This window comes from Cuculus canorus, chromosome 13 (genome assembly GCF_017976375.1).
Source record: "Cuculus canorus isolate bCucCan1 chromosome 13, bCucCan1.pri, whole genome shotgun sequence".
Taxonomy (NCBI): Eukaryota; Metazoa; Chordata; class Aves; order Cuculiformes; family Cuculidae; genus Cuculus; species Cuculus canorus.
Window position 1 is genome coordinate 10,881,097 of NC_071413.1, and position 12,688 is coordinate 10,893,784.

The 12,688-nt window shown below is 49.6% G+C and overlaps 1 protein-coding gene across 1 annotated transcript in view; it reads left to right on the forward strand.

The window, feature by feature from the left end:
• Window positions 1–12,688, forward strand: part of LOC104068383 (HYDIN axonemal central pair apparatus protein) — a 125,484-nt gene that overhangs the window by 70,882 nt on the left and 41,914 nt on the right. The window contains 6 exon segments of the mRNA XM_054079080.1: window positions 6,503–6,680; window positions 8,437–8,553; window positions 9,239–9,448; window positions 10,331–10,468; window positions 11,385–11,562; window positions 12,102–12,232. Of these exon segments, the coding sequence (XP_053935055.1) occupies window positions 6,503–6,680; window positions 8,437–8,553; window positions 9,239–9,448; window positions 10,331–10,468; window positions 11,385–11,562; window positions 12,102–12,232 (952 nt within the window).

A 12,688-nucleotide genomic window follows, 5' to 3' on the forward strand; every position in this document is an offset into this window, starting at 1 on the left:
GACAAAGGCTGACAAAAGCTCATCCCCAAACTTAGCTGTTCTCTAGAGTTTTCATCTGATATTAAAGATCTATTCATAGTCGTTTGCTTTGAGCATTGCTGTCCCTGCATCGCCTCTTCGTCCCCTTCATGTGAGACGTGTTCCCTCTCTGGGACAGAACCCATGGATCAAAACCCCTCTCTGCACTGATCTGATGTCTCTGGAGAGTGGGAACTTCTTGGCTACAAATCAAGCATAACGAATTGCCAGTGGATTCCCTGGGGAAAGGGTTTGTTGAGCTAAACATGTAGAAAATGACTCTTTCCATCCAGGATTTTCTCTGCCAATTAGTTTCTAACAAACTAGGAGCCTTTCTCTTCTCAAGCGGGTCTTCCTATAGCATTAATAATCTCTTTTCCTCTGCCCTTCCTCTTTTAATAATCTCTTTTCCTCTCCTTCTGAGTCCCCTGGCAGGCTGCATGACAGGGACCCTGTGAGCCAGATCCCAATTCTGTTATATTTGATGGGATTTTTGCGTTGTTTTTATAACAAGGAAGAAATGGAAAATGCAGACAGTGAAAAACAGTGGAAGGAAGAAATTTGACAGCAGTGCTCTGTCAGCCACTGGAGGGGAGAGATAGCAATGTGGGCAGCAAGAATATACATCAGAAATATATACATCTGCTGTGTTCCTGATGCTGGGAAATCTCTAGCTGAGTGATAGCAGATCATACCCCCATCTTACCCTGAAGTGTTATCGGCTCTTTGGGACAGTACATTGTGAATTTTGGTAGCTCTGTGGATGCTATTTTTCTTGCCTAAATCCCATGGGTACGTGTGATATAGTGATGCTTCATAGAATCATAGAGTAGTTTGATTTGTAAGGGACCTTAAAGGTCATCCAGTTCCAACCCTTCTGCCATGGGCAGGGACACCTCCCACTGGATCAAGTTGCTCAAAGCCCCATCCAACCTGGTCTTGAACACCTCCAAGGATGGGGCATCCATGACTTCTCTGGGAAACCTGGGCCAGTGGCTCACCACTCTCACTGTGAAGAGTTTCTTCCTAACATCGAACTCAAATCTCCTGTTCTTCAGCTTAAAACTGTACCCTCTCATCCTATTGCACTACCTGATAGAAGAGTCCTTCCCCAGCTTTTCTGTAGTATCCTTTTAAGTATTGGAAAACTGCTATAAGGTCTCCCCAGAGCCTTCTCTTCTTTAGACTAAACAAGATCAACTCTCTCAGCCTCTATGTCTTGGAGGAGTAGACTGCAGGCAGGAGAAGTGGAGGAGAAAGCTTGGGTGAAAAGTACTGCAAGTCCCAGGTGAGGTGCTGCCAGGCAGCTGACTGTCTCCCTGGCTTTGTCCTGTGCTCTTGGATTGTATGGGCGTTGCCTTCAGGTTTTTTTGCCTTCAGGCCAGCAGACACTGGCGGGAAGGAGATGACTTCTTGCCCTGCCAGTGATGTTCAGCCAGCAGACCTGGGGAGCAGCCGGCTGGTCTTTGCGTTCTGAACATCTTCATTACCCAAGGTACACAGTAGGAGACTTGGTACATTTGCAGAGCAAACCGCATCCTTCTCCCCATAAATGCCATTATGACTGTGCTGCCTGGGTGGCTCGTGCTTTATCCCCTCTGGGCTGCTGCTCGAGGCCTGTCTCTGCAAAGCTTTCATGTTTATGAAACAAAAAGCTGGTTTTTTTTTTCAATTTTTTTTTTAGATTCTGTTTGTTCTGGTTTGTGGGAGCAGCTTGCTATTGTAGCCTGGTTGAGGCAGAGTGAGAGCCTTGATTCAGGAGCTGCTGCTGTCGCTTGCACTTCATCTCTCTGGCAGAGCAGCTGTCAGATGGAATCGGGGTGGCAGGATAGGCTATTTACTCCTGTTTGTTTGCTGACCTGCTGGCACTGCATGTGGCAATGATGAGTAAAGTGACATAACTTTCCAGACCTTGTTTCTCTTAATTTCCTCAGATGTTTCTCACCTCACTCTTCTGCTTCCTGCGAGCTGTACATCAAGCAGATTTCCTTAAGAGACAATCCTTTTGAACCCACTGGCATCACTCTGCCCAAGAGTGTCATTTCTAGTATCGCTGTGCTCTTTGTTGGTGCATCCCTGTCTTTGCCGGGTAGCTGAGAAATCTTGAAATTCTTAGGAGTAGGGGCTCATGTTAGATTTGAATCCATGTGTCGCATTGTCATGTGTTTCTGGGTATAAATCTGCTCTGGGGATTTTTGTGCTGATTCTAGTCCAAGGTTCTTCCTAGTCCAGAGGTGATGGAGAGTCCGGTGCTTCTGCTGCTCCTGTAGTCAGCCCTGAGCTGGCTGCTGCTGAGACAGGGAGTCACAGCAAAAACCTTTCCAAAGAATGAGGATTTTGTTCTGTGTGAGGCTGGAATCTCACAAGGGTGAAGCTGATGCTCATCGTTCTCTACAGCTACTCTCTTTCCCTACTTGTGTGAGTTTCGGGTCTGAGGCAGATCAGGAGTTTACTAGCCAGGGGGGATAGCTTCCCAAGACATCGTATCATGCCTTTTTCAGAAGGGCTGAGATCTGCCCAGCAGGTGCCAATGCTCTGTTCACCTGGTGTATCACAGAGGATGCAGGAGGTAGTCCCGGAGTGGAGCAGAAGCAATGCCTGCTGTTCCTCTAGAAGCCAAGTGGCCAAAGCCAATATTTTAGTCTCCCAGTTGTTTCTTTGCTAGTGATGCTAACGAGGCACCTCATGCAAGAGCCCTGCCTGCCTTGAGATACCAGCTCTGCTGGGAGAGGAACTCTGCCGCCAGCTCCGTGTGCCCTAGGTGAGGAGGTGCCTTGCGCTGCAATAGACTGTTAAATGACCTGTGAAAAACCAAACAAACCACCTCCCATCCATTTGGTGCAACACTTCAAGCATGGGTTTAAGAGCTGCGACTACTACTGCCCTTGGAGCTGCACAGGAGGATGGATGCATAGAATGCCTCTGGTTGGAAGGGACCTATAAGGATAATCAGATCCAACTCCTAGCTCCTTGCAGGACTGCCTAAAACTAAATCATGATTAATGTCATGGTCCAGGTGCTCCTCGAACGCTGACAGATTGCTGTGCCGCTCGCAGAAGTGAGTGGATTGGTTTTGCTAACTCAGAGAATGAGTAGCAATTGGGTTACCAGATAATGGACTCTTGTGTTTAAACATCCCAGATGAGGACTTTGGGATGCAGACATATCATCATAAGTCTCCATCACCCAGCTCAGAGAGGAAGACAGCCAGAGGCAAAGAGGGAAAACCTTTAGATCTCTACAGCACAGATTTAATGAGGCTCTGCCAACAGACCACCGAGATGCCTACTCCAGAGATAGTGATGTGGGAATGTGCAAGGATTGGTTTATTCCCCACTGTCTGCTTCATGTAGCAGAAGGAGGCAGGAATCTTGGCGGGAGCTCGGGCACCCCGAGGGTCCTTTCGGGCCAGCTGGCATGCCATGTGTTTTTAGGAGGGCCTAATTCAATGCTGCCTTTTCAGCTGCTCCGCCCTTGGGAGAGTCATCTTTCTCCTCCACAGGAAACCTTTCCAACTGTGAACTTGCTTCCTTTTCAGAAGACTGTATCTGTCTTCTTTTCCTCACCCACTTGCCTCTATCACCCCACACTTGTCATCAGCTGTCCCTGGTGTCACCTGGACCAGGCCAATTCCCTCTGCTTATCCTTCACCCTGTCCTCAGGAGCTCAGTGGGGCCATTGGTGCATGAGCCTGTTCCTGGGTGTATGTCTGTCTTGCCCTTGATAAAGTGGGGGGCATTTACGTTGTACTGTGCGAGTTCAGCAGCGATGTTAAAACAGTCTTTTACACAGGGCAAAAGCTGCGCACAGCCTTGAACCTGTGTGAAAAGCCCTGCTCTTTCTAGACAGGATGGGCGTACTTAATGGAGTGGAGCTTCAGTGTCTGATTTATTTTGGGATGTGACTCTAAGAAGAATTCTTTTGATTTGTTTGTTCTGAATTTATTGTCGTCGCTGCTTTCCCCGCAGTGACCCTCTGCAGTCCTGCTGGGAGGGCTCGCTGGGCTGTGGCATCCTGCCTGCCTGGGATGAGCTGGGCAGGCAGCAGCAGAGCAGGCCAGTGGAGACACCTTCTGGGGTTCAGCAGAAGTGGTTGAGATGAGTAGGGATATTTCCTTCTAGGGGGGACACAGGGACACACTCCATCATTTCATCTCCCTCCTTTTCCTTGCTCTGCTTTTGGCACTTTAGGGGGACAGCGATGCTGGGTGGCAGGCAGAGGGACTGGTAGCTGTGCCGTGAGCTTGTCCTTGTGGTTTGGTTTTCCCGCAGTGCAGCTGCAAGCTGCTGTGCTCCAGAGGTTGCTTGGCCAGGGGTTGCAAACTCTTTGCAACAAGGCATCCAGAGCACAGCGGTGCCTGGTCAGAGCCCGGGTACGTGCTGGTCCTCATCCCTCAGGATGCCTCAACTTAGGCTTGAGCTGGTCTTTGGCTTCCTGTAGGGTGAAGCTGGCCTGCCAAGCCCACCCAGCCTGGTCCCTGCGATTTCAGGTTGTGTCCTGTTCATCCCTTTCACAAACTTGTTGAGATCCAGCTTTGGTCTCCTGCAGCCTTTACGCTAAGGAGAAGATAAATGAAGAATGTGTCTTCCTACAGCTGAGAGGCTTCTGTTTCTCTGTGTAATGCACCCGGGACCGTGCTCCAGGGAAGCAGTCCCAGCACTGTTAAAACCCTTACATTTAATGCAAAGGGGTGGTGGCTTCAGCACAAGTCCCTTGATGCTGGTAGGGGCTTTGGGGAGTTTGGGCATTCCTGTTGCAGTTTTGGGGTGATGATCCTGATGTTGGTGGCTCTCTCAGCCTGAGCCAGCAGGGTCACGTCATGCCACGTGAATCTTCACGTGTAGTTCACAGAAGCTGTGTGAATTCTCGCTCCTCTATTTTGGGAGGCGGGTGTGGGAAGCAGTGGGAAGCTGTGTCCCTAGCAGGCTCAGAAACCAGGAGACAGGCTGAGATATCTTTTCCTAATATCTCAGAGTTTGGGGACGGTGGGGGGCACAAGGTTGTCCTGGCTTTAGCAGGAAGGAGTCCTCTGTCCTGGGTGTCATTCCACCTGTGCTCCCATTGAATCCCCACTGTTAAATCTTGAATGCATTTTATCTTACCTGAGGGATGGTCAGGTTGGGTGAGACAAACCCAAGGTGGGTAATGCTTTCAGCTCCTTCAGCTCAAGCATCTTGTTGTCTTCTGCTTCTTTCTTGTTTTTTAAGATAACTCCCTTTCCTTCAGTGCCAACAGGATTCCTTGTGCAGGGGGCAGCTTTCTGTTGACTGTTGAGGTTCCTCACTCTCTTTTTCATGTTACACTTGTTATTTGTTTTGATTTTCTCCCACTGGAAAAAGTCCCTCGCTGTACTTTCTGATTCGTGGCAGCAGGGCTTGCTAATCACATCTCCCAGCACTGGGTCCCAGAGGGCTTCTGCTTTAGAGTGAAAAATATTGTTGCTGTCTAGGCACTGCCATCCTGTGAAGTTGCCTCAAACCATTCTATAAAACTAAAGTTAATTCAGTAAATGATTATGGATTTTCCATCTCAGGGGGTTACTTCTCCTCAGGACTTGTTATTAATCCACAGTATTTATCACAAGCGGCTCTAAGAGCGATGGTTTCATTTCCTCGCTATGATGGATTGCAGCTCACAGTTTTGGAATGGTCACTGTGATGACAGCCAGACCTGTGCGTGACTGGTGCATGAGTGGTGTGTAGCTGGAGGGCCTTGAGGTGCTCCTGTTGGTACCCCTACAGTGCAAGCACCTCCCTTGCCTCCAGGGAAAGGTGGCATTCAGCTGCAAGTTTCCCAGAAACTCTAATTGTGAATCACTGACTGGAGTTGCTAAATGCATCTTTCTGTGTTGCTGGTGGCCTTGCGTGCGCGAGGGTGTTCCATGCTGGGCTCTGTCCAGTCAGGTCACAGCAGGCTGTGGGCTCCGTCATGGCTCCTGTTTGCACTTGGAGAAAGCACCAGCATCACCACTTGCTTGTACTGACCTGCAGCGGTGGGTAATTGTCAGGGGAAATATTCAGGGTGAGTATCTAGCACAGCTGCAATATTTCTGGCTTTGGCCCTCTGGATGGGGAAGGCATGGTCTGCAGAGGTGGATGCTTTCAGGAGGGCACAGGTGGGTCTGTATTGGCTCATTGCTGTCCAGATCCGTCCCTTGCATCTCAGTCTTACCTTTTTGCGTAGTTTGTGTCTCTTTTCCTTTACTGCTGTGCTTCTTAACTCTCCACAAGGTGCTCGACTCTGTCCTCTTCCATTTCTCCTTGCAACCAGTTGCCAGCACCGCTGCTATAGCAGCAGCATCCCTGGGTGGCAGCCTCAAGCGCTGACCATCTCCATCCTGGTTTTGGAGCTCCTGGGTCAGACCCACTACTGAGCTCACACCACCAGTGCCCACCCAGGGGCTGCATCCTTCTGAGGAGCTGCTCGTGCAGGCTTCTCTTTCTCTCACTGCAGGTCTATAATCAAAGTTACATTTTTCTTCCAGGTTCAGCTCTCCAGCGCCTAAATTTTTCATCAAACCCCAACCACCAAAGGAGAAGAAAGTCTGGTCGGACCACTCGGCGTCTGCAGAGAGCAGCTCCAGGAATGGGAGTGTGGGGGAGCCATCAGGTGCAGATGAGTCCCTGAAAGCAAAGGTAGATATTCTCCTACACCTACCACCAGCTTGCCACCGAGAAGCCATGCCCATACCAGCCTCCCTTCTTGCTGCCCTCCTGCCCTGTGCCCTGAGAGCAGGCTTGGCTGTAAGGCCAGCAGCTGGACACAGGGCTTCTGCAGGGGAGAAGTACGATAGTTTAGTTTGGGTTTGAGATATTTTTGCTTTCCTTTTTATGACATCAAATGAGGTTTTTATCTGCATTGTGATGTTAAGGCTTCCAGTGTCCTTTCTGTATTGAGCTGTGCCAAGTACAGATCTCCATGTATAACCTTCTCAACTCCAGCTAGAACCACCCATTTCTACTCTTCTGCTTTCCCTCAAGACCCCGTACTGTAGTGACGGCAAGAGAACAGACTCATAAAAGAAGGCTTTGCTGACAAAGTCGCCTTTGATCTGCTGACCTTCCTGGAAAACCTTGCTGCTTTGGAGCTTGACCTTGGTACCGGTGGGAGCTGGCACTTTGTTCTGCATTGTGTGGGACAGAGGCTGCTTCTGGGGCAATAAAAAAAGGGTATAAGAGAGCACGAGAGGTTCTGAAGGTGCCAGCATTGGAAGTGAGTTCAAGAATAAGGGTTGCACCTGCTCACATCTAAATATCAGCAGTTTTAATGTTAGAACTCTGCACATATTTTCTGAATCAGGAAAATTGACACCCTGTAGCTGTAAAGAATAGCGTGGCTGAATGTTTTTTTAATAGAAGCATGAAATCATCTTTATTTCCTGCTTTGTTGTCACGTATGCACAAATAAACCAGGGAAATACAAGTGGTTGTGGCTAAGTAGGATCTAAAATTGCTTCAAAGGATACATCTGCGTTGCAGTTTCATCTTCAGCTTGTGTCACTGAGTCAAGGTGATACCCATATAACCTTCCTGGGCAGGTGGGAGACTGTAGGCCTAGGAAAGGTGTGGTTAGCATCTTCAGGAATATGTGCTTGGCAAAGACTTTGCTGGGTTTGAAAATGTGGGGATGAATACTCTCCCGTCCCGAGTGCTTTATCTTTTCTCCTGGGGAGATGGTAGCCTCTGATTAGGAGTGAAGGTGTCCCATTAATGTTCTTGCAGGTTCTTCAGGAGTCGAGGGCACAGCACAAAGCGCTTCCTCACATTATTGAAGAAGCCGGTATTCTTCAACTTCAAGAGCCATCATAAAGCCCTTCTTTATAAATAGGGGTTTGTTGCTGGAATGAGTTTCCTTTTGAAAGATGGCATCTCTGAGGTTAAATGTGCTCTCAGCTGTTGCAAGACAAAGAAACAGCTGCCTTCGTACTGCCCCGGCAGAGATACTCAGCTCTCTTGCACTGATGAGTGCACGAGATGAAACCTAAGCACCATCTGAAATAGGGTACTTGTGCCAAGCACATTTTAAGTCCTTGTTTTCCTGGGTTTAATACATTTCCTTTGCAGCTGTGTTCCAGCTTTTGGCAAGGAGAACCTAACTTGTCCAGGCATCAGGTTCCCAGCATGTTCCTTGGGCAGGAGTGAGTGATGCCAGGCTGGCACAAGAGTGCAAAATGCCCTGAAGTTCTCCGCCAGGAGTCATTGCTGGGTGCACTGTATTTGCTTGAGCAGTTTTGCACATGGGAAGTGCAGATGGAGCCACTGTCTCATCGAGGGGTGGTCTTGGACCTACTCCTGCTTGATTTGCACCCAGGTCCCATTTTGGCTGCTCCTGCTTTGATGAGGTGATGGAGTCTGCAGCAGAGTGGTCTTACCCAGACCAGCCAGTTGCTTCCTACAGGACATAGTCCTTGTTTTCCAGGCACTACTATCCACTGCTGTGGAGCTCGAAGGTGCTGCAGAGACTCAGAGCTTGATGAGGATCCAGAGAGGGATGCAGTTCACAGAGGCTAAGGCCCACACCTTGGGAGTGGAGGAGGTAAGTGGGAAATGGTTGTGCTTCTGTGTTTCCGGTGTGCCCAGCAGTTATGTAGCACCTGCTCCCACTAGTGGCTCTTGGTGCCGCTTAGACAGCGACTTTGCACCCCTCCCAAGTGTCCCTCAGCACTGCTAAAGCACCTGGTCATGGAAGGGGATGTGGGATAAGTCATAGGGCTGACCAAGGATGTTACCTGGGCACCAGCTGTTAAGGGCATTACTCGTCTTGATATTCGTCAAGTGGTTGATATGAAATTTCTGCAGTAGGTTTTGCTGTAGGTTCTTGAGAGAGCGCAGCCTGCAGCTTCATCAGGAGTCAGATGAGTTAAGTTGGAATCTGACCCCTGACTCCAAGGGCTCTCGCCTCCAAGCCTCGTGTTTCTCTAAAGGCAGCAAAGGGTACTTTTGAAGACAAGTTCTGCAGCAGAGAGAATTTATTGTTGACAGAAGACCTTACAAATTACTTTAATGTAGTGTGTTAATTAATGCATTAAGTAGTGAGTACAGGAGAAGATTTTTCCCGTGGTTCCTCCAGTGGAAAGTATAATGGATGAGATGAGGATGGTTTTGCCTGTGATTGAGAAAGGGCCCCCTCCAGCCACATCTACCCTTTGCTTTAAGCCACGGCTGCACTTCTGCATCGATTTTGATGCTTGACATCTCAATCTCTCCTCCCTTACCTCCAGGTTTTCAACATTCTGCCGCTGTACGGTGTGTTGCAGCCAGGGAAGAGCCAGCGGGTCACATTCACTTTCTTTGGCCATGCAAACATCATCGCCCACGTTGTGGCACTGTGTAGGGTGGAGGGAGGTCCAACCTACGAGGTTGTACTAAGTGGGGAGGCTTCGCTTACCACCTACCTCCTAGACACCACGGAAATTGACTACGGGCTGCAGGTACCGTGCACTTGTCTTGGCAGAGGTTCTCAAAACGATCACTGGTGGGTTGCTGCCCACCTAGATCTAGGGCTCTCTCCAGCTACTTTATTGACTGTGTGCCTTAGAAGTACAACCTTTGAGTGGTACGTTCTGCATCCAGGCTGGTTTTTAATGGCCATCTCTACCCACCTCAAAGTTGGGAATTCCTCCCCTGCAAGCTAACGCTGCCACCTGGGGTAGGCAGGATCTCAGTGGTCATCGCCAGAGGAGCACGTCCCCAATACATCCATTCACTGATCTGCTTCTAAAGCCTGCAGTCTAAGGAGATGCTCTTTTTCAATTATTTTGATTGATCAACAAAATAATACAGGGAGGAAAGTTAACTTGGTCTTAGCAGTTGCTGTAGCTGGAGAGAACATCCCAGACTAATCCATACTTTACTTCATTTCAGTTAAAAAACCCACAGATGCTTCTGGCTGCTGGGCCTGTGTGCGTTCCACTGTCTCTCCTTTTGCTGTCACTGCAAGCTCTGCAAATACTTGAAAGTGCCTTTTCTTCTGCTGTGCCTTGACGCTGCCTCCTTTGTTCCAGCAAGCTGCGAGGTGACACCTTAAAGTGCAGAGGACTTGTATCCTCTTGGGTTCCTTCATTCCTGATCTTTTTGGGGTTGGTATTGTCCCTCTGCATGCTGCCACAAATATCTCTTCCTGTGCAGTGCGAAGAGGCACCTGGTGGCTGTGGGTTTCCCAAGTTAACCCGAGAGAGCCAAGTGCCTCTATCCCTCAGACCCTGTTTTTCTCCTGTGTTGTGTTCATTTGTTCTCATACTAATGAAAGCTGAAGGAGAATCCCAGCATCAAACCTGTGTCTGTAACTTCCCACTCCTCTGTGCTCTCTCCAGCCATTTAATGAAGTTGCCGAAGCAGAAGTCACCCTGTGGAACAGCGGGAAGGTGGGATTCACTTACACGGTGTTAAGCCCCAGCACGGGCACTGCAGACTGCCCGCAGCCCGGTGTGCCGTTGGTCCTGCCCAGCATGGTGAGTACAGAGGTAGCACAAGGGATTAACCCTGGGCCTGTGTCAGGCTGCCCCAAATGGGTTAGAGCGGGAAAAAAAAAAAGGAAGAAAATCAAAAGGAAAAAAAAACCCTAAAATTATTTAAAAAAAAAAACCCAGAAACCAAAAAAAAACAACAAAAGGGGAGCAGGTGCTGAGGGTCCAGCTCTGTGTGCAGAGGGTGAGCTGAGGACAGCTGCAGCTGTGTCCTGTCACCCAGAGCAGTGTTGCTGTCTGCTTGTATTGGCTCTTGACCTGACTAGCGTGAGCCAAGCTGGGGCTCAGGCAGCCCTTCCGGAAGCCTGGAGAGGAGATGTCCTTGCCAGCACCACCTTCTTTCCTAGATGTTGTCCCTCTTGTCTGCTCCTGCATTTCCAGGGACGTGTGTTTGCAGTCTCTGCGAGCCTAGATAGTGCACCCTCAGTGTAGCTGCACAGGCAGGAGGTGTTTGGTTGGGGTCGTTAATAAGGAGTTAGGCTCCTCGACAGCAGCCTGGGAGCCACTGCCGTGTCAGGACAGGAACTGCCAGTCCTGCTGAGAGTATGGGCACTTCACTCAACTTCCATAGCGGTTGGTAAAAAAGCTTCTACTTTTTCCATCCAACTCTTGCTAGCAGAGAGTGGGCACCATTGGCAGAAGAGCGGTGCTTGTGCTGAGCAAGGGACTGTCCGTAGGTCTGGCTGGGGGAATGCATCCCTTCATGTCCTCTGAAGGATGTGTTGCACCCTGGTGCAGGTGACTTCTGCTTCTGAATGCAAGAAAGCTAGAATGTCATGTTGTCTGATACTTCCTTAGGTATGAGAACCTGCCTTCTCTTCTTAGTGTGTCTATCGTCTGAGCCATCCCTCTACCAAACCCTCTTTGGTGCGTTCCCTCCCTCTTCTCCTACGCGCTGTAGGGTTACCTTGGACCTGGCAAGGAGCAAGTGCTGAAAGTCTACTACCTGCCTGGAGTGCCTGAAGTCTTCCACAGGATTTTCCAGATCCAAGTAGGTCACCTGGAACCAGAAGACATCTCCCTGAAAGGAGAGGGGAGCTTTCCCAGGGTCTCCTTGGACCTTCCCACGAACATCAAAGGTGACCACTGCCTGTCTGCTCCCTAGGAAGGTTCTCTGTTCCTCTCCCCATTCCCGCTCCTCCTGCCCTCACCCTCCATGTCTTGCATCCACAGGGCAGCTCACATCTATCCTCTGCCAAGCCTGGAGATTTTGGTACTGCCAGACTAACACTCAGCCTTCTGTTTCCTTCTTGAGTCTGTAGCATATGAGGCTGTGTGGGCTTCGCTCCAGGTACTAACCAGAAGAACTTCCCAGCATATCTGTTGGAGTCCTGGAAAGACGATGGCTAGACAGAAATGCTTGGGAAAGCTGTAATAGAGGCTGGCAGGGGTTTTGGCAGGGTCGGACTTGCATCAAATTGCAGGGCATGACTTGGTTCTATGTGGGAAGGAAGACTGAGTGGGAATGAACATCAGGATTCAGAGCGGAGCAGCAGCATCCACTTCGTTGAGGAGTGTGTTTCTGGAAGAGGCCAACCTTGGGAGAGTGGGTCTTCCTAGCTGAAATGGGAATGACGCTGTGCCCGTGCTTCTATTTGTGGATGTTTTCTTCCTTCAGGAAACAAAAAATATGAGGAGGTCTTCAGGAAAGCAAAAGAGAAGATGGAAAAAGACAACCAGAGAGACAAAGCAGTTGTTCTGGAGGAGGCAGTGGCTGCAGAGGCACCCACAGACAGCTCAGTCACTGTGGTGAGAATGGCTGTTGTTCCGTTTGGCACATGCCACCCTCCCCCTGTGTCATTTGGTCCCGCTGCACCCCACAGCAGGCTTCCTGGGGCCCCGTTGGCACTGGGGACCTCCCTGCCCACGCAGGGCATGTGATCATGCATCAGTTCAGCCTCAGGGGCTGCCCAGCTCTGATAGTTGTCCTCTCATAACTGCACCAGTTTCCTGATTACCCCAGGGAGAGGTGCTGAAGGCCGTGCTGAAGTGATTGAATTTATGGTACTTTGTGATGGAAATGCAGTTCATCACTGGGGTATTTGTTGCTCACAACCCAAGCCCTACAGAGCTTAAGAGCAGCAGCCTGACTGCGCCCTGGGATTTTGTCAACGTTCATCTCCAAGAGGCACCGGCTTCTCTTTTCAAGAGAGCTTCTGTTTGAGCTGTTTTGGCACTGGCTGGGGACAGGCAAATAATTTGTAG